The 19,562-nt window shown below is 41.1% G+C and overlaps 1 protein-coding gene, 1 long non-coding RNA gene and 1 other non-coding gene across 3 annotated transcripts; 2 read left to right on the top strand and 1 right to left on the bottom strand.

Annotated features, from left to right (window-relative positions):
* Positions 1–9,249: 9,249 nt before the first annotated feature.
* On the bottom strand, positions 9,250–11,665 carry wa-cup (walker cup). The gene is made up of 8 exons (XM_017157636.3): positions 11,266–11,665; positions 11,041–11,210; positions 10,771–10,914; positions 10,504–10,713; positions 10,264–10,440; positions 9,897–10,195; positions 9,679–9,824; positions 9,250–9,624 (listed from the first exon to the last, which is right to left on the bottom strand). Exons 1-8 carry the CDS (start codon positions 11,552–11,554, stop codon positions 9,317–9,319), a joined length of 1,743 nt encoding a protein of 580 aa, XP_017013125.2. The 5' UTR covers positions 11,555–11,665; the 3' UTR covers positions 9,250–9,316.
* A 3,611-nt stretch (positions 11,666–15,276) lies between these two features.
* Positions 15,277–15,348, top strand: TRNAG-UCC (transfer RNA glycine (anticodon UCC)). The gene has a single exon. It is a non-coding gene; the product is annotated as a tRNA-Gly (tRNA).
* A 3,598-nt stretch (positions 15,349–18,946) lies between these two features.
* LOC138913476 (uncharacterized) lies at positions 18,947–19,357 on the top strand. The gene is made up of 2 exons (XR_011419242.1): positions 18,947–19,079; positions 19,139–19,357. It is a non-coding gene; the product is annotated as an uncharacterized lncRNA (long non-coding RNA).
* The last annotated feature ends 205 nt before the right edge of the window (positions 19,358–19,562 follow it).

Raw genomic sequence — 19,562 nt, 5'->3', positions numbered from 1 at the left:
GCTCCGACATATATACTACCTGCAATAGAAAGAAGACTTTTGGGAAAGTTTCATCCCGATAGCTCAAAAACTGAGAGACTAGTTTGCGTAGAAACAGACAGACGGACAGACGGACAGACGGACAGACGGTCAGACGGACAGACGGACAGACGGACATGGCTAGATCGACTCGTCTAGTGATGCTGATCAAGAATATATATACTTTATGGGGTCGGAAACGTCTCCTTCACTGCGTTGCAAACTTCTGACTGAAATCATAATACCCTTTGCAAGGGTATAATAATAAAACATGTCTTGTACTGGACTCGAACCCGGTTCAAAATAACCGGGAGCTGGCATAGTTTGCTCTGGGCTTATTAAATTTTCGAGTGTCTAACTGCTTTTGTAAGTTTAGATGAATATCTAAATGCTTAAATTTTTGGGTAATATGGTCTTTTTTTAAGACCATCATGGCCTTAAAACATGTCAGTGTGTTAGGACTTAAAACAAGTCTAAGATTCCTTAGGTCCATATTAGTCCATATTACCTTAGTTTAAGTCCATTTTTTGGGTTTTAAGTCCATATTTTTTTCTGGGTGTAAGAAATGCAATATCTCCCAAAAGTAGAAAGGACGTTCCTTAACTATCTAGGCGATAGTAAACACCACTCCAAGTGCTAAATGAAATACCTTTTAATCGCAGTCTTTTCAGTGAAAAACATGACGAAAGGCGCCAATTGCCCGGGACACACGAGATTGCCTCTGAACAAGGACTCCGATTGCATCAAAGGCTCAAAACTATGCAATTGCAGGCATTTTTATTCAAATCAAAAACAAAACAATGCGAAACAAAAACAGTTTTAAGCTTTTTCATCGCTTTGTGTCAGGCCATTTGAAAACGGAAACCTTTGTCATTATGTACCTACAGCAGAAATGTCAAAAGCAAAGACAAAAAACGCAAAAAGAATGCCGAAAAGGATGGCCCAAAAGGGGCGGGGGTGGGGAAATGTTTTATATTTTTGCAACAAAACTCACTAATTTTCTTTTATGTGGAGACAGAAACACGAGAGCGCTGCAAAAAGTCAAGAAAAATGCTAAAAGCGAAAAGGCAAAAGGCAAACTCAGTATGTGTTTTTGTGCGAGTATGCTGGTGGGCAGGTCTGTGGGTGAGTATCTGTGTGTGGGTAGCCTAGTGGAAAAGAAAAAGATGGCTGCACTGACACAAAATCAGTGAAAACAGAGCAACAACCAACAACCAACAGCCAGCAACAACAAGAACGGCAAACGGGAAACACAAACAAATGTCACTCAACAATTTTTATGAGTCTGACAAAAGTGAATTATACGAATGGACCCAGGACACCGCCGCCTCTTTTTCTAACGCAATTTATCTATGTTAAGCGACAACGGCGACCGGAGTCGGAGACCCGGATCCGTACTCCTACCCGTACTCTCACCCGGAACCGTAAGACCCTGAGTCCAAAACCAGTGATGCCCCAAACAAAAATCACTTAATCCCAATTCTATAGTCTCAAAAAAGGTTTTAAATATGTTGATTAAATATAAACCAATAACAGCCACAAGCTAGTGAATATTTAGTAATTGTATAATAATTTCCCGTTATTTAAAATTATTAATAGTTTGGATGTAGCTTTTAACTAAGTTGGTTTTAATTATAGCGAACAAAAAATGTATGATTTATGGGTGCTAAAAAATACAAAACATAACGTATACATTAATAATTTTGTTGTTGAATAAAATGAATTAAATTGATAGACATTTCAAGAAAATTAATACTATTAAAGAGCCAGAGCGTCAGCCCTGTCAGAAATCTCCCCTTCCCAATTGAAAAAGTGTTGAATTTCTGGTGCATTTTCTGGCCTTGTTTGTGTGCATTTGATTCGGCTTCTTTTTTGTTTGAAGGCAGCTGAGCAAATGAATTACAATACACAACTCCTTGGCCACAGATCCGAAAGCTTTGGCTCATAATTCTCACTTGTTGTTGCATAGGAACGGGTCAACTGGTCCCGACCCTTGCGTGTGTGGGTTGGCTTTTTATTTATGTTTTTAATTTCCTTTTCTTTCGATTGTGTTTCAGTTGGCTTGTCATATTTCTCTGCCCCTTTCGGCTTTGGCCAATTTCTTGGAGAGCTTTGTCAATGTCTGTATTTTGGGTTTGTCTTATTTTGGTTTATTGGCTGGAATTTGTTTCATGAAAAATCACAATTGCGGTTTTATTGTATTCTATTAACAAGGGAAACTTCTAGTTTACTATTTCATACAAATATTTCTACAATTTATTTAGATTTTTAGTAATTCTTGCCACGTAATCTTATTAGAGTTTCAAGGCAATTTAATTTCGATAATTGGTGTGTTCCAGAAAAAAATAAATTTATTATTTTGTCATATCCTGATAATATTTTGCAGTTTAATGTTTTTTTATTGCTGCATTGTGGGCTGCTTTTTGTGGTGATTAAATTTCAATATTTTTTTGTTGTCTTGGAGATCAACAAAAAAGGCTTTTCACAGTTTAATGGCTTTTATTTTCGCATCGAAAAGCAAAGAGGCATAAGCAATGACAGTTAAGCGATGAGAATAAACGCAAATATTGCAATCGAAAAAGGCATTAAAACGTTCAAAGTGCGACAAATGACAGCCATTGGCAAATTAAAGCAGCTAACAATATAAGCTTTTGTCATAAAACTGTATTGAAATAGTTGACAATTGCAGATACATTTAATTGAAGGAAAAAAGCACGGAGGCGAGTAACTGGTTCGGCCATTACGTCAATAAGCGTACGTAATTCCCATTGGAAGCTCGTCAGTGAGAACATTTCGTTTCTTTTGTTTTATAAACAACACATAAAATATTAATAAAGGCGCCTCTGACATATGGCACCCACGTGCTCGCCATATATCTTGATGTACACAATTTTTTAGTATCCTCCAGACTTGAGGCACTAATGTGGCGGGCCATATTCGGAGCCGGAAAACCTTTTAAGAGGTGCCCATTAAACTTGTCTCCGCTATGAAACAAAATGGCGGTAAGGACACCCACGCACCCACACAGCCACACATATCGAGGACGAACTGGCGGGTTATTGCTAATCAACTCACGTTTTCGCTGCTCGTTTCAAAATGTATTTTGTGACGCCATTTTGAACTGAACCCGAGCTGAACGTCTGCCGGCGCCGTCTTATCACCCGGGGCTTATCAAATTCCTGACCCGATCTTGGCCAAAGGTATTGGTAGTGGTAGTGGGGGTCGAGGACGAGGACACTATTACATTTCCCCTTAATAGTTGCTCGCTGTCAGGCGCTGATTAAAATGAAGTTGACTTCAAGTACATCCGTCAGTTGCTCAGTCAAGTCACGCATTGAATTGTGTTCGTTTCGGGGGCTCCCCCTTCGGTTTTATTTTATTTTTACATTTACTTGTCAGCTTTGTCTTTGCAGTGCATTCAATGCTATCTGTCAGTGGCATGCGAACTCGTTTGATTTACTTTTTGCTCTTAAAGAAATCAAACTTGAGGACGTAGACCGGGTTTCAGAGGCATTTTCGGTGGGTGGAGCAGGTTTATTACTGCTGCACTGGCTGCGAAGGCTTTCCGCTTTTGTTTCACGTCACAAAGAAGCGCCGCAGGATATAGACGGCGTACAGTGGAGCGATTTCGATTGTAAGTGGATTATAGTTCACTAAAAATTACACCTTTTTTATATTATTATTATTTTATTTAAAGAATTTCATATTCTAATTTAACAACTGTCCTGTTGAACATTTGAATACAAAGTTAAACTGCAATAAATATATTTGCTAACCCACATATTTATTGAAAAAGTAAAATCATTTTTCCTTGAAAATAATCGCACTTTCTTTGCCGAAAACGTCCCCTTTAATTTACCTCATGCATGTCTGCTGATTTTTTCTTTGACACTGGATAAGACTGCCGCCCAAGAAAATTCCGAAATACGAATATGACATCTTTGCTGTCAAGCGACTTTATTATCTAGACTCCGGCGAGTCGAGGCAGGCTGAACTGAGCTGTCAGAGGCAGGCACATTCCTCTGTTGACTCCGCCGCAATCGAAGGCCCGGGTTTGCATATATACAAAGAATATATTTTACTTAATCCTTGGCCGCTCTGTGTGCGAGCTGTCCACCTCTTTCGTGTCGTGTCGGCTGGAACAAAAATATATCCGAAAGCCGAGATGCCACAATTGCGATTTAAGATTGCCCGGCGCAAATAATTTCATTTGGTCACGTGTCATAAATACAGTTGGCAAGCCCCCGAACAGTGGATTTTCCAGCACGTTCAGCCAGCAGTTTTCATGCACATATGCGGTGCAGTTGGGGGAGTGGAATCTAATTTTCCGCAGATTTCACCATGTGCAGTAGGATTTTTGTGCCCAGACAATGACCTCTCTCGTGCGGCTGGGAATCCTGGAGTGCATCGGGTGGCATCGGTGGCTTACTTATCCTTGTCGCTCGGCTGGACACGGGATTGGCCCCGTTGCTACCTCGCCCGAATCTAATTTGCATGTCCGCCTCCCTCTTTAAGGTCTCCCCCATGACTTGGCCGGAATCGAATGGCATGTGGATGCTGGGACCTGTTCTGTGTTGCTGCCGGGGCTCAAATGACAGCCCTGTCTTCGATGCATTAGCCCACAAAGTGTAGATACAGCTGCAGCCATAAAAGTTCCTAGCCAGGCGGACTTAAGTGCCGGCGGTTTGACAGGTTGAGCTAGTTTCGGCTTAATCGAGGGGATATCGAAATGGATTGGCTGGTATCGGTTGGGCTTCGAGAGTTTAAGTTCACTGCATGCATTTTTCAGTGTTTTTGTAAAATGAATCAATATAATATAGTTCAATTACTTTTTCCCTTTTACTATGCGAACTTAAGTCATTGTCCTGGCAAGGTTCCTGTTCTAATCCATTTATTAGATGCTAAATATTATTGCCTTATTTTAAACGTTTTCGTGGCGGCATTTATCATTGCCACCAGATCCTCTCTCACGCTTTTAGCCAGCCATAAATCTTCCCTGGCGGCATTGTCCTGCTGCATTTGCTTTAGCTGCTGCGATGCAGCCTTTGAAATGCCAGTTCAAGTTGGCCCATAAGTGGCTTAAATGTTGAATTTCAAATACAATGCGAGCGGGGAGAAAGCGAACGGGGACTGGGTATGAGTATGGGAACTGGATCTGAAACGGGAACGGGAAAAAGGAGAAAACTAAAACAGGACACATGGTCGGGCCGGATGAGGGCAGGACGAGCTGTTCGCATTGTACCGAGTGCCAAGTTATGGGCCTGGCCTCCTCGCATCGCCATCGCCACCACCGTGTGCCATGAATGTCCTTATAAATTGTCTGCAATGTTAAATGTTGCATGTGTCTGGCCCCAGCAATCGCAACTCCCACACAGGGAAAAATGTGTCCGAAATTGGGCACTCCTTTGTGGTTACTTAAGGCTCAACTATGGAAATTAGCTTTGGCAATCCGAAGATTATGTACTCTTTCGAAAAAATCATTCAGTCCGATCATTATTATTAAAGGCAGCTATTGAAGATTTCTTATAGAGAACCATATGCATAAATGGTGATACATAAATGTGCCTACAATCGCAATTTATAATTCTGAAGACAATAAACTTTATGAGAACCTGTTAAATATTTGTTTTTAGAACAGATGTACTTTTTTTACATTTTTAGTTATTAGTTATTTTTAGTTTTAGAACCAAAATAAAATGTATTACTATTTCGAAACAAAGGACCAACATTAAATGTTTAATACAATTTTGTAAATATTAATGAGAAAACGAATAAAACTTATAAGGTTTCAGTGCAGCTCCCAACTCCCACTCCGTTTCAACTGGGTCGTGTAGGTTGCCTTTGACTTTGGCTGCAGTTTTGCCTGCAGCTCAGGAATTTATGGCGCTGCCTCTGGCAGACAAGGATACGTATGTGCTGGTGTGTGCCACTAATCAGCACACGTTTTAGTTCCCTGCCGTTGCAGGAAGTGGAAGTTGAAATTGTTAAAAGCAATAAAGCTAATAAGTGATGTGGCAAATGTGCGGCCTCGCTTTGGTTTCCCTGTGCCTGCGCCTGTGTCTGTGTTTGTGTGAAAGTGGGGCCATTTTCCATTCCCCACTTTCCCCTGCCCTATGCCATCGGGATGGAGCTGCACTCGCCATTCCGTTCACGTGTCCATCGCTAGTTTTCGAGTCCGTTTCCACTGCCAGCGGTACGGGAAATCAGCAATTAGTGGCAGACCTAACGCCCCAAGCCTGAGGTCCCGGTTGCCTCCGATTCCCAGGAACAGAAGAGTCCAAAATAGTAGCTGTTCGATTATTTCAATAATGGTTTTCGGAATGCCAATTTTTATTAATGAGTCTTTATAAGTCGAATGAGGTGAATATCCTATTTATCAACATTTTTAAATACCGCGTCAGATACTACTTTTAAAAATACGTATTTCAAAGTAATAATGAAAAACGAATACTTTGTATGTTTTATTTTGCAGGATTAGAGACTATTAAAAATCGGCTATAATGATATTTCAATTTTATTTTAAAACGTATTGCACTAAATACATTTAATTTAAGTTCTAGAGTTATAAGTTTTATTAATAAATAATTTCAGTTTGAACTGTTTTAATTAAATTTTTATTATTTTTATAAGCAAGTTTTTAGACTTAATAAATTATTCCGAAATGCAAATCGAAATGGATTATTTATTTTGTTATATTTTACTAGATAAAACTTACAACAAATAAATGCATTTATTTATCATATTAAAATTGCAGCTATTTATTTCCCTGCATCTGTAGGTGTGTGATTGGATGCCAGTATGTGTGTGTCGGGTGGGCACGCATTTCCGTCAGCGCCAACTGCTTCCGGCCGCTCAGTGCACTCTGACTTGCCAGCCAGGACACTTTGAAGCCAGGACCAGGACCAGAAGCAGAAGCAGAACCAGATTCAGATCCTTTCCTTCGGTGTTTGCCCGGCTTTTGTGCGGCCTGCTCGTCCTGGGTCGTGTAATTTTATGACTAATTAGTCAGCTACTACGTCAAGTTGGTAACTACATAAAAACCGAAGCGACGACTCCGTTTAGCTTAAGTCCATTACTGGAGTGGGGCGTCGATCGTTGGGCGTGGCCATTTATTTGCCTTGCTGCGCTTTTAATTGCTTGCAAGCAATTTCTTCTGCCTTTTTATGGCATGTCTCGGCTGCCATTACAGCGGCAACAACAGCAGCGGTGGCAGCAACATTCGCAGCAGCAGCAGCAACATCAACGGGAGCAGCAGCAACTGCAGCAGCCTCCGGTGTGTCTACAAAGTTGAGTTGCAGTTTTAGTTGGCTGCTGTCGGGCTGTTTTGTTTTGCTTTGTTTTATTTTGCTTTGCCTTTCTTTGTTGCCCGCTTCTCGCATTCTTTGTTCTTATTTGGCTTTGTGTAATTTTGCATCATAAAATACACAAAGCACAATGCAGAGACCAAGGAAGACATTCCCTGATGCTGCTGTATTTTCTTCTGCTGCTTTGTGGTTGCTTAAAGCCAGCTTTAAAGTAGTTAAATGAAGCCCCAGGCAGAGGAAAACAAATCCGCACAGATGCATTATACTGTAATTAGCAAGTGTAGCCATTTGATTATGTGCAAAAGTTGCACACGATATTGGTTAATCATTTTGTCAGAGAGTTAACTTAGATAACTTTCCTTCTTAGAAAACCATCCAAAATGCGGAGTGTAGTTAGTTTTTAAATCGTATTGGTTATCCTAAACTATTACATTTCTCAACTTTTTTCGATGTATCATTTTTCGATGAAAACTATAAATAAGACTTTTAAATATTCGCCTGTAAAGAAACTGAAATCACTTTTTCTGGGTTTCATCCAAGTACTGAAATACAAAATTCGATGAGAAGGTAATGAGAAATATTGTTAATTTAGCAAGTGACAAAGGACGACAAATGATTTCCGGTACCAAATGAGCCACTTCCGTTGTGTGAACATCATTTCCGCAGGACCACACCCATTCCTCCCGCCCCGCCCCCAAAAGTAAAAGGAAAGTTGCGGGACGGCATTGGCGTGTTGAATTTAAAAATTCACTCCATACACACGAGGTCACGACCAAGTCGAAAAAATTTAAATGACAAGCGACTAATGGGAATTGCCAACGTTTCGCAGAGCAGGTGGTGCGAAAGTTTGCCACCTTTGGCCATCCTTTGCATCGAAAATCAGCTAACAACACAACAAATGGCTTCATTTATTTGCGTCTTTTGTGCGATGTTGCACGGAACTTCCTGCCGCCAGGTGGAAGGTGAAGGCAGCTGAGGAAAATCCAGCAGGTGGGGATTGAGGATGGAGCTTTTGAGTTTTTCGGGGGAGTCTGGCTTAGATCCGGCGCTCCCCAAATCCGAAAGTGTGCAAAGTTTACACTGAAATGGTTGCCGCCTCCAACCAGCGGCAACAAGGAGCGGAAAGAAACATAAACTATTTATATATAAGAGCAAGTTGCAGCTGCACTTTGCAGTGATTGAATGCCCAACACCGACAGCCGTTAATGTGCTTGGGGTTTTTCATTGCGATAAACTTTTGGCTGGCCGGAAGTACCAGGGGAAAGTCGCACTTTAAAGTTTTCTCCCTTTTTTTCTCTAAGGGATACCGTTTTTTTTTGGAAATAATGTTCGCAATATGTTAGGGAAACTAAGATAGCCAATATATGATATTTTTCATATTTTTATACCCTTGTAGAGGGTATTATAATTTCAGTCAGATGTTTGCAACGCAGTGAAGGAGACGTTTCCGACCACATAAAGTATATATATTCTTGATCAGCACCAATAGCCGAGTCTATCTAGCCATGTCCGTCTGTCCGTCTGTCCGTCTGTACGTCTGTCCGTTTCTATGCGAACTAGTCTCTCAGTTTTAAAGCTATCGCGATGAAACTTTCCCGAAGGTCTTCTTTCTATTGCAGGTAGTACATATGTCGTAGCGAGCCGGATCGGACCACTATATCTTAAGGCTCCCAAACAAATATAAGAAAATTCACTGTAACTTTGTAGGAAGTAGGCGTTTTGATTCTTGACTACTTAAAAACAAAATTGAAATAAATCGAAACGCTGAATCTGGAATCCCTGGAACTGCACCGAGTGAGTATTCTTTTATCTACAAGGGTATATAAGCTTCGGCTGGCCGAAGGTAGCTTCCTTTCTTGTTCTTATTATTTTTCTTTTTAGTAATATTTTCATTACTTCTGAAAAAAGGAAATTGCTGCAGTGATCGTTGAGATAAAATGTTTTTTTATTTTAAGGAACATTGTAAATATCCCACTTTTGTTTTTTGATATTTCCTAAGTAATTTGGTTACGATCCTCATTGACTTGATCGTTACTTTGGAACATTCTAGAGCCTAGGCTCTTCTTCTTTGAGATCAGGTCTGACGTCATGGTCATTCTCTTCATTTCCATCTCCTCCGCATTGACCTTCATGCAGATGTCTATGAACAGGCACAAGTCAAGGTTCTTCATTTTCTTCGCCAGCGCGAAAGTCTCAGCGAGGATTTCCTTTTCTTGCTCGATCTTTCCTAGAATAGCGTGAGCCTTGCATATAACGATCAGACTCAAGAAGCTCCAAATAATACTCTTGCATTTGATGGCCTCTGTGGAATACAGTGTTGTTTGTAATAACAAGCTTTCTTTTGCACTCAACTTACCCTCCAGGGACTTTCGGGCCATGGAGCAGGCCACGTCAAATGAATTAAAATCCAGGTGCTCTTGAGCCAGTTCATGCAAAAGATAGGCGCGTTCTATGTGATACTCAGCAAACCGCATCCGATTCTCCAGACGGGTAACTTGTTTCCTAAAAATATTTATATTTCAAAATTTTTCCTTTTTAAAATTATTTATTTTAAATATTATTAAAACATCATACTTAAATTTCTCCGCCTTGGGATCTGTGGTAGCCGATCTGGTTATATTCAGAGTACTCGGTCGCTTAAGCTTTGATTTCTTTATCTCCTGACTATTATTGAGGGGCAGTCTAAAAAGTGTCAAAAGGCGTTGTCTACCCTGCAAGACGGTCATATTGCTGGGGATTTTGTATTCATTAATGCGGGCTAGAGCCAAATAGTTGTAAACCTCATTAGTGAATTCAAACTTCCACGGCATTACGCGATGAGTCTTGATGGTGACATAATCGCCCATGACCTCCTCAATAAATGCTGACAGTTTCTGTGGAGTAATGAAAATGCCATCAGTGGAGTCCCATAATTTTACTTATTATAATTTAATCCACTCACATTTACTTCCCCAACTCTTATCAGCAGTCGAATACTGCGCAGAATCTTAAACATATTTCGTCTCGTCTGGTACTGAATGCGATATAGATTCTCCTCCCTCTGCTTATTGTAGAACCCCTCGTTGGGGTATTTCTGACTATGCAGGGCGTACATGGGACATCGGGTCTGCAGCATTTTCTAAAAATGACAGGGAAAGGCAATCACAATTGTACGGGGGTAATTAAAATGTCCAACTCGAACCGTTAGAGTGCGCTCCGCTTTGTAATTGCTTGCCATCAGTTTGCCCAAATACTCGGATGACTTCTGACAATGTTTGGGCTGCACATTGGGATCATCGCGTAGTCTCTTGAGGAAGGCCACATCCACCCAGCACTTGTTCAGGTACGACTGGTTATAAATCTTAAAGTGCCTCTTCCGTCTCGCTGTTTCCAGCGGCGACAGATGTACTTCCTTAATTGTCGTAAATCGTATTAGAAATTAAACAGAATATTATATTAGTAAGGTTACCTCTTTTCCCAATATGCTAACCACATCGCAATTATCCTTTAAATCCTTGGGCTGCTTAGCTAGACTGCCCATCATGCGATTGATTAGACGTTGAACCGACATGGTGGTATCTTCTGATAATGTGTCCCGGAAGTTTTCGCTTAGCTGGAAAAATAAGTTGATCATTTATTTTACCACCTTCAGATAAATCAAATTTAAAAATAAATATAAGGCATGTAATGCTCAAAAAAACAATATATTTTTAAAAGTTTTTTTTTTTAATGGGCTTACCACATCCAGGCGTTCGACAACGGGCACTGTCTGAGCGGAGCTAAATCGCCTCAGATGGGAATGCAGGTTTATTTTGGAATTCTCCAGTCGGTTGCATTCATAGAGAGCGTCGCAAACCTCCAAACTGACATTGGGATTCGTGACTGGTGGCTTTAGGCTCATCAGCAAATCTGCATTTAAACAGATCAGTTAGCAATAACTATCTAAATCATCCTCAGAACTCACCTTCTGCTTGAGAGCAATCCTTCAGAGCCTCCGGTGCCAGACCCATGGATCTTTTCAACTGACTCCGGCGCATCAGAGCTCTGGCGTTGAATGGATTCAGGTCCAGGGCATTGTTGAAGTAGCGAAGTCCATTCGCGTACCGCTGTTTGCCGAAGAATTGGGCCCAGTCCGAATATATGCTGCCCAGGCGTTCTGGAGACCACGCAATCACCTCCCATGGTTGCAAATGCGGTTTTACTCCGGCGATTGGAGCCTGGAGACTTTCGGATGCGCTCAGGGTGCTGGGCATTGTGATATCACAAAAAATTATTGGGGATTAATTCGCAGTCAAAGGAACAGCAAAGTAAAAACAACAAGTATAAAAAAGATATGTTTTATGTGGGGGAATTTTTGTAATTCTGACATTATGACAGGTCGAGCAGAGGCAATAGATGTTAGTAAGAACATGTAAAATTACAATTAAAATAACCTCATATTCTCTTCGCACTTTAACTTCAAGATAGTAGAATAACCTTTTTTTTTGTGGGACCTCTGCTTCGTTAGTTAAAATCAATTTAACTTAGTTCATTTGTGTCCCTTTTTTCATCTGTATAAAAAGTTTAAGTCCGTGTTCCGCGATTCGAAATATTTTGGTCGCCTTGCAGTTTTCGCTTTCGCCAAAAAACAAACTTGCCGAAATATGCAAACAGTTTATCGAAACAGTTTTCTTCTCTTCGTGCACATCTGAAACATTGATGATTTAGGTATGAGGGATCTCCCAATCACCGAATGGCTTAATCGGTTTACGTCGTCGCGGAGTTGATTTTGGAGTGCATATTGATGAAACTCTTTGGTGACATGTTCGAGTGCTGAATTATAAATTAAAATCCCTACAGCAAAGCGGGCTTAGGGCAGAGTGTTTGATGTTCAAATGGATGGAGACTGGAACTGACAATGGAATTGTTCTGTGTTTTGTGTTCTGTGTTTCGCGTGTGTTTTCAACCAAAACGCCAAGCGACCCACACATCCCCGCAAACAAAATCAACAACTGGGAGACCTACAAACTGCATTCGGCGTGGCCAAAGGGGCGTATACGTTATGTGGATTGACGTGAGGCGAGTGGCACCGAAGCTGCATCACCCGTGCATTGACAAATGAGCACAAATCGCACTGCCGGTTCGTCGCTGTTTCTATATCCCTGAATCTCTATTCCCATTCTGTGTTTTTCCGCTTTTTATGTGTCAACGGAATCGACTAAAAGAGGAAACGGCAGCGCATTTGCATTAAAGTCGCTTTGATTGGGCTCCCAGTAGGGATTTGGGACACTTTTAGTTCGCTTCCATCCGTCTGATCTTACCTGTCGTGTGGTCGGATTGGGATCCCTTTCAGAATCGATTTAGCAGGACTAAGCAATCCACGTTTAATTCAAAGGACCTAAATAAAAGGGGGTAAGCTGCATTCATTTTGATACAAAATTACATTTATTTAAAAAATATATTTTTTTTGTTTTATGGTTAAATTACCAAATCTATGCAGCCAATTATTACGACATTATCAGTAGTTTACATCAGTTAATATTATTATACTGTTAGTACAACGTAAAGTTAGTATAATAAAACAATAAATCAAGAATTAATCAAAGAATTTGATTATATTTTCTTCTTTTAGTTTGTATGTTACCTTTGGTGTACACCTCGTTAAGATCAGACCATCGCAACATTTATATTTTTCGTTTACATATAGTACAAGAACACTCTCCCACTGACCATCGTCACTACGTGTAGAACCGGCCACGTTGATATTTATAGGACGTTTGCCAAGATTATCCAGAAAAGTTACTGGCTCACCGAAACATAGTCAGAGTCTTACGAGATCCATTACCGCAAACCGAGACTCGGAGCATAGAAGAAAAAATGTTTTCTCAACTTTTTGCCCAACTTAGTAGCACTAGAGGGGCTTTGAGGGCGGTGGGAAAGTGGGAAGTGGGATGAGAGTGCAAAGTTGCGCAAACCGGGCTCTTATCCAATTAAGTCATAACTCAATATGTGCTGAGAGATATGCACTTGGCCATTACTTAGGCAAAAGGCAAAAATTTGCTCTAATAACTTTTGAGTTTGCGCTTTCTTCCGTCTTCTGTGCCACCGCCGCTTGCCAGGAAGATAATTTTCACACCAGAGCCATGTAATTTGCCCTTCTGGGGCGAAGTTTTTGGGAAGCAGATTTCAGTTTATGCCGAGCAACAGCTTCCCAACCTCCACTCGCCATTCCATGCCTGATCCCCTGCTTCCAGCTCCCTTTTCCCTTTTATGGCACCAGCGAGACGCTGCCACAACTCATTTGGCATTGACCAGGATTGGACGTTGCCGCAGTCCTCCGTGACTGAGTCTACGGGCAGTGCTATCCCCACTATCCCAGCCACCCATCCGCCCGACTGGATCCCCAGCCAGCGGCCTCATCCACATCCGTATCCCACATCCATCTGCCGCTGAGAGCGCGCGCGCATAAATTATTCATTTGTAATGTGCAGCAACTCTGGCCCTTAGACCTACACGGAGAGAACAGGAAGCGTAATTATATCTAATTTATATACAATTAATAAATAATATTTTATTCCTTAAACTGTGCCAAAAGTTATTATTATTGACTTTTTAAAATACATCGTTTAATCACAGTAGTCAGTATTTTCTCTCAGTGGACTCCCATTCAGAGGATCTAAAGTCCGGAGTCTCGGGCCGAAGTTCTGTGTGCACTTTTGGCACAGGATATGACACTGACACTCAGCGCCGGCGCTCGTCCTGCGTCAACAACTTCCTTGGCTGCTGCTGGCGTTTACTTTGGTTTGTAATTTCCTTCTGGAGCTGGGGCCGTGGCTAAAAGAAACACAGCAAGAAATGGCACAGAAACCCCAAGAAGAAGTGCACGGGAACATGACGATTGCAGCTGGACGGGGCTGGTAGACCAGCTCCTCCTGGATCCCCGTATCCCCGAATCCCCGTCCTCGTCCTTTTCTGGTTTACCGCTTTCCACCGGGGAACTGCTCCTGCTCCTGCTGCCGCTGCAGCAATTGCAAACTTAAAGTTTGCTCTCCTTTTTGTGTGTGTCAAAAGTTTCATTTGCGAATTGAAAAATTATTTCCAGCTGCATATGTATGCAGAGTGTGTCATTTACAGGAGGGTCGGACGGAATCTCTGAACTCTGGCAGCGAAGCGAGCAGCCCAGCTCATTGACAAAATAGAAAGTTGTTGACTCGGTTTCCTTTCCAGGTCCTGAGCATAAGTTTTCAGTTTCAGGCGGCACTTTTAATTACACGCACACACACGGCCCGGTTAAATTTTAATACTTTGTCTGGCTTGATCTCCTTAAACCATAAACAGTGGCGAAGCCCCACATGGAGGCACATTAATTAATTAAAAACGCAATGGCAAGACCTAATGGAGTGAGGTTTAAGGCTTTAGCCAAACGATGGAGCGGCGAAATGAATAGGTGGCTCAAGCATGCAATCCTCTCACCTGGCTTAGGTTGTGTCACCAAGGCAAAAGTTAATTGCCTCGGAATAAATTGTGCAGAAAGGTAATTTAATAATAAGAAATTATAAACGCTTTAAACTACTTTATTTTGAATGCAGTTACGAACTTTGCAGGTGGCTAACCAGCACGTAGTTCACCAACTCGATTTTGAATTTTCTAAAAATTGGGTAAATTAAGCAAACTAAATAATTGAGTTTTGCAAGCATTTAGCACTTTTTAAATTCCTGATAAACTTAGTCAAGCGAAAAATCCTTTAAATAAGGTAAAATGTCGTGACGATCGCAATAAGTTATGATCTCAAATTTTGTGACGGAATTATTCCACGTTTGACTTAATAAATACACTTCCTAAAATTTTTCATGCGGGACTCTGCATTACTTTAAGATTTCCATAATCTCGTTTTGTGAAGCGTGGCTGGCGATTGTTCTATTTTTAGAACACGTTTATGATTAAAGAGAGTGTGGGTTTGAGTCATAGGGGTAAGTTTTCTCCCCTCGTTATATGGGCGTTGGTGGTGTAATGGTCAGCATAGTTGCCTTCCAAGCAGTTGATCCGGGTTCGATTCCCGGCCAACGCACAAGTAAATTTTTTTTTATATTAAATTTTTTGAGTTATTGCTATTTAAACAAGAAAGGAAGCTACCTTCGGCCAGCCGAAGCTTATATACCCTTGCAGATAAAGTAATGCTCACTCGGTGCAGTTCCAGGGATTCCAGATTCAGCGTTTCTATTTAAATTTTGTTTTTAAGTAGTCAAGAATCGAAACGCCTACTTCCTACAAAGTTACAATGAATTTTCTTATGTTTGTTTGAACATTCCTATGGAAGCCTTAAGATATAGTGGTCCGATCCGGCCCGCTCCGACATCACTAAGGACGGCAGTCCATGTAGTGACGAAGCGCACCAAGAGAGTGTGCGAAGGCGACTACTATATATACACGAAGAAATGAAAATCTACTGTGATGGTCCGATCATAATGAATGATACACCTATCGAAAGGTATTGCGAAAACTAACAGGATTGCATACTAAGACTCTAAGAAAATCAATTGGCTTGGGAGAGAGAGCGGTGAAAGTGAAAAAGTGAATATTTCGAAATTTGGAGCTGTTGGGGCCGGTGGGGATAAATGCCCACGCTGCAATAGAAAATGCCTGTAAAGGGGAAAAGGCTGGAATAGTTTGCTAGGGCGGGCCGAATGAGAAAATATTAAAAAGTCTATTTAATGACGAGTGTAATAATTTTTCGTCACAAATGTTGATATCAGAACTTTTGTATGTTGAAGGTGCGATCGTCACTAGTTTTTTACCTTGTTAAGAGGTGTTTTTATTTGATTTTAATTACTTATAAAAAGTATATTTTCATTTTTGTAATGCGTACAAAAATCTTAATAGACATTATAAGGATTGACAAGAATGGTATCTATTAATGCTGAATTATTGTTCATTTATTCTTGCATTAAATTTAATCGTTGCATCATTAACTTTTAGCTGCCAATAATGGCGAGGATTAAAAACATAATTTTTTTAAGCGCCCAGTTCTTTGATTTGAAACGACTTTGTTGACTTCGCTTGACCACAAATTTGTCAACAGGCATGACAACCACACTCACACACTCTCGCACACTGAAATCATGGCCAAAAGCCGCAGACACGCACGTGCCCTGCAAAAGCGGAAACGGAAACACGCCATGTGAGCCCGTGTGTGTGTGGGGCTTGTTTATTGACGTTTGCACAGTCTTTGGCAATTATTTAGTTACAGCTTGTTTATTTATGTAGACGTAAAACGGATGTAAAAGTTTGCTGGTTTAAATGTGTACGAAAAAAGTGATGGCTGCGAATTAGTTTGTGGCTCCAACACAACTGCACCAAGCGTTCCAGCGGATGCACATGGGACGCAGATAAATGGAAACGGATGCTGGGCGACAGCTTTATGAAATTCTTTACTATTATAACATAATTAAAATAACAAGCTTATTATAATCTCCTACGCACTTCTGCCATGGCACTTACCGTTTAAACTGATTGTGGGAAGCCCCATTAAAAGGCCAACTAGAAAGGGGGGATTTCGCTTGCACTTTGTTCGACTGAACAAACATTTGACCACCCACACTCGAAACTAAAGGTTGGCCAAAGTCGAGGTGTCGAAATTTATACTTTGTAATTTCAACAAATTTTTCGTAAGGAACCTCGCACTCAATACCTCTCAGTGTTTAATTTATACATTATTAATATCTCTTAATAAATTTCCAGTGCCTGAATTTTTCTGAGTGAACTCGTCAAACAAGAGACTCTTTTAGCTCATAACCATATCCAGTGCCCGCCTGCTTGTGACAGGACATTGCCTAATTAAAATGGCAAATCGTCAGCCACAAACAAGGACTTTGGCAACACTCGTCGCACGGTAACACAAACAACAACAGGAGGAGCATCCGCAGCGAATTGAGATGCAAATTTATGCGCCGCCTGGTCAAAAAACAGACCAAAAATGACCAGAAAACTCAAACCTCTTCGAACCCCCGAAAAACGAACCATCAAAATTATGCAGATACGCACATACGGACACATTTAGTGCAGATACATTGACACATCTGCGGGCTTTTACACTGGCGTCCATGATGAATTTTCCGCACTGCATTTTAGCCAGATTGGAAATAAATTTAAATTTGATAAACGATTTGCTGGGCAACTTTTGGCTGCGCATTTGTCGCACAGACGAAAATTGATTGGTTGGCTTGATATTCCCGAAACTTTTTGGGGCTAAAGTTCTGCCAACTTATGCGGTAATTAATTTCCATACTGTTTAGCCGGTCAATACTGCAGTTGGGTGACCAGTCGTTAACTTGGCCACGATGTTAATGGCGACTTTGCAGTTTTTGGTAATCATTTTCCTTGTCATTAAGCTCGGTTTTCGTTTTACTATTTAAATACGAACTGGGATTTAATGCAATGCTGAAAAGAAAGCAGTACACAAAAACCGAGACACTTGACTTTAACGTCCTTAATCGATTTGAATTAATTATTTCCTGCTTTAAACTTTCCTGACTTTCTGAAGTGTTGGAATAGCATGCTTTTCAGTGGGGACCAGGTTTATCCAGAGGCTGCCCCCACTTTATGTGTACAGTCACAGGACCACGGAACCATCGACAGGCTCCGCGAGAACATCGCACTCAAGCGGCTTTCATGCCGGGCCCAAAGGGCCATTGAAGTCCTGCCAGTGTCCTGGCATCGCTGTCCATGTGTTCGTCGAGGGTCCTAGTGGTGCGACTCTCCTTCCTGTTTATAGTTGACCGACACTTGTCATACTCCGTGGCATGTTAAAATGGATGGCTCCACTTCGGACGGGCGGGGCATTGCATTTTTAAAGAGCGAGAGGGAGGGCCAGACGATACATAAATTCCAATGCAAAGTGTCATGTCCCACACATAGATCATGATGTCCGACCTGCATGTGGGTCCAAGATACCACTGGCTGGCTTTTCTAGGCTCTCCTTTCCAGCTCCTAAAAGAGTCATTCTGTGGTTTGGCAATTAAGTCAATGTTAACGATGCCGACCCAGACGCCCACACAGACAACTGGCCAGATTCAGATACAGATACAAACAGTCGCACAAGCCACATTCGTTTTGGTGTGGAAAAATACGTTGGCAGCAATAATTAATTAGATACACAATAAATTACTCATATGCCAGTGGCAGCCCACAAGAGAAAAGAGACAAAACGAGTCAATTTTTTCCCAAAGGCTGGAAATGATGGAACGCGTGAGAGCCGCAGGACTTGGAAACAATTTATGTAGAATTTTCAACCTCTGGGTATCCATCCCAGGTTATTCATTGCAGACACTCACAGGAGTAACCAAGCAACGGCAGGGGTGCGATGCTCCTCTTCATCTTACCAGACAGGAAAAATATCTTCAAATGTGTAACATGTCTTTAAACTATGAGATGAGTGAACTTTGTTGTTATAAACTAAGAACTATAACTATTTAAGCATGTTTCTTATCTTTGATCTTCGTATAATTAAGAGGTACTTCTTTTAATAACTAGTAATATTATATTAATATTTCGCGCTTATTAATATTTCGCGCTTAGCGCAAAAATAAGTACATTATAGTTCCACTTCATTAGTATAGTAACATTATTTTTAACAAATTTAACCTGAAATTTAATACGTTGTTTTCTGCGTGTAGCAAAAAGACACACAAGTAAGGAAAATAGCGAGGCAACAGCTCAGAAATCGCAGTGCAAAGTAAGAAGCGGAGGACGAAATAAAAACGGGCACAGATTGCATGAGTTGGGGAAATACGACAACAGAGAGTGAGGCAACGGCAACAAGAACTATAATTTCCTAAAGGACTTAATTATTTTATAATAAGCACATGACGCCAGGAAGGAGCGGGGGCGCTGAGGTATTAGCCCAGGACTGCAGGACGACGGAAAGGACGAAAGGATGCCTCAGAAATGCAGCGCAAAAGTTGCAAAAGTTTTCTCCACTCGACAATCGGTCAAAGGAGTGGAAAGAGGTAAATCGCCAGAGGGGCGGTGGAAACCCCTAGCATAAATAGTGAAAATATAACAGATTGTTGTTTTCTTTCTGCACGCTTTTCGAGCAACTCGGCAGCTTTGCTTTTTTAAATGAGTTTATGGCTGAGTGAATCCGAGCAATTAATATTGATTTGCAAAGTTGTTGCGGCGCTTTATTCAGCTTTTGGTCACGGGTTTTGGCCAGGGCCAAGATTGAGCCAAGCCAGCGTAAATGGAAAAACGCAAAGAGGTCCTGAAAGGGCTCTTGGGTAAACA

The sequence above is a fragment of the Drosophila takahashii genome, chromosome 3R (assembly GCF_030179915.1).
Source record: "Drosophila takahashii strain IR98-3 E-12201 chromosome 3R, DtakHiC1v2, whole genome shotgun sequence".
Classification (NCBI taxonomy): domain Eukaryota; kingdom Metazoa; phylum Arthropoda; class Insecta; order Diptera; family Drosophilidae; genus Drosophila; species Drosophila takahashii.
Note: the sequence above shows the minus strand (reverse complement) of the source record. Positions and strands in the feature narration are given on the sequence as shown.

Coding starts and splice junctions, on each gene's coding strand:
- wa-cup (XM_017157636.3), bottom strand. CDS start 11,554: ATGCCCAGCACCCTGAGCGCATCCGAAAGTCTCCAGGCTCCAATCGCC. Junction 10,714..10,770: donor TTAGCATATTGGGAAAAGAG/GTAACCTTACTA, acceptor ACGACAATTAAG/GAAGTACATCTGTCGCCGCT. Junction 10,441..10,503: donor AAGCGGAGCGCACTCTAACG/GTTCGAGTTGGA, acceptor TGTCATTTTTAG/AAAATGCTGCAGACCCGATG.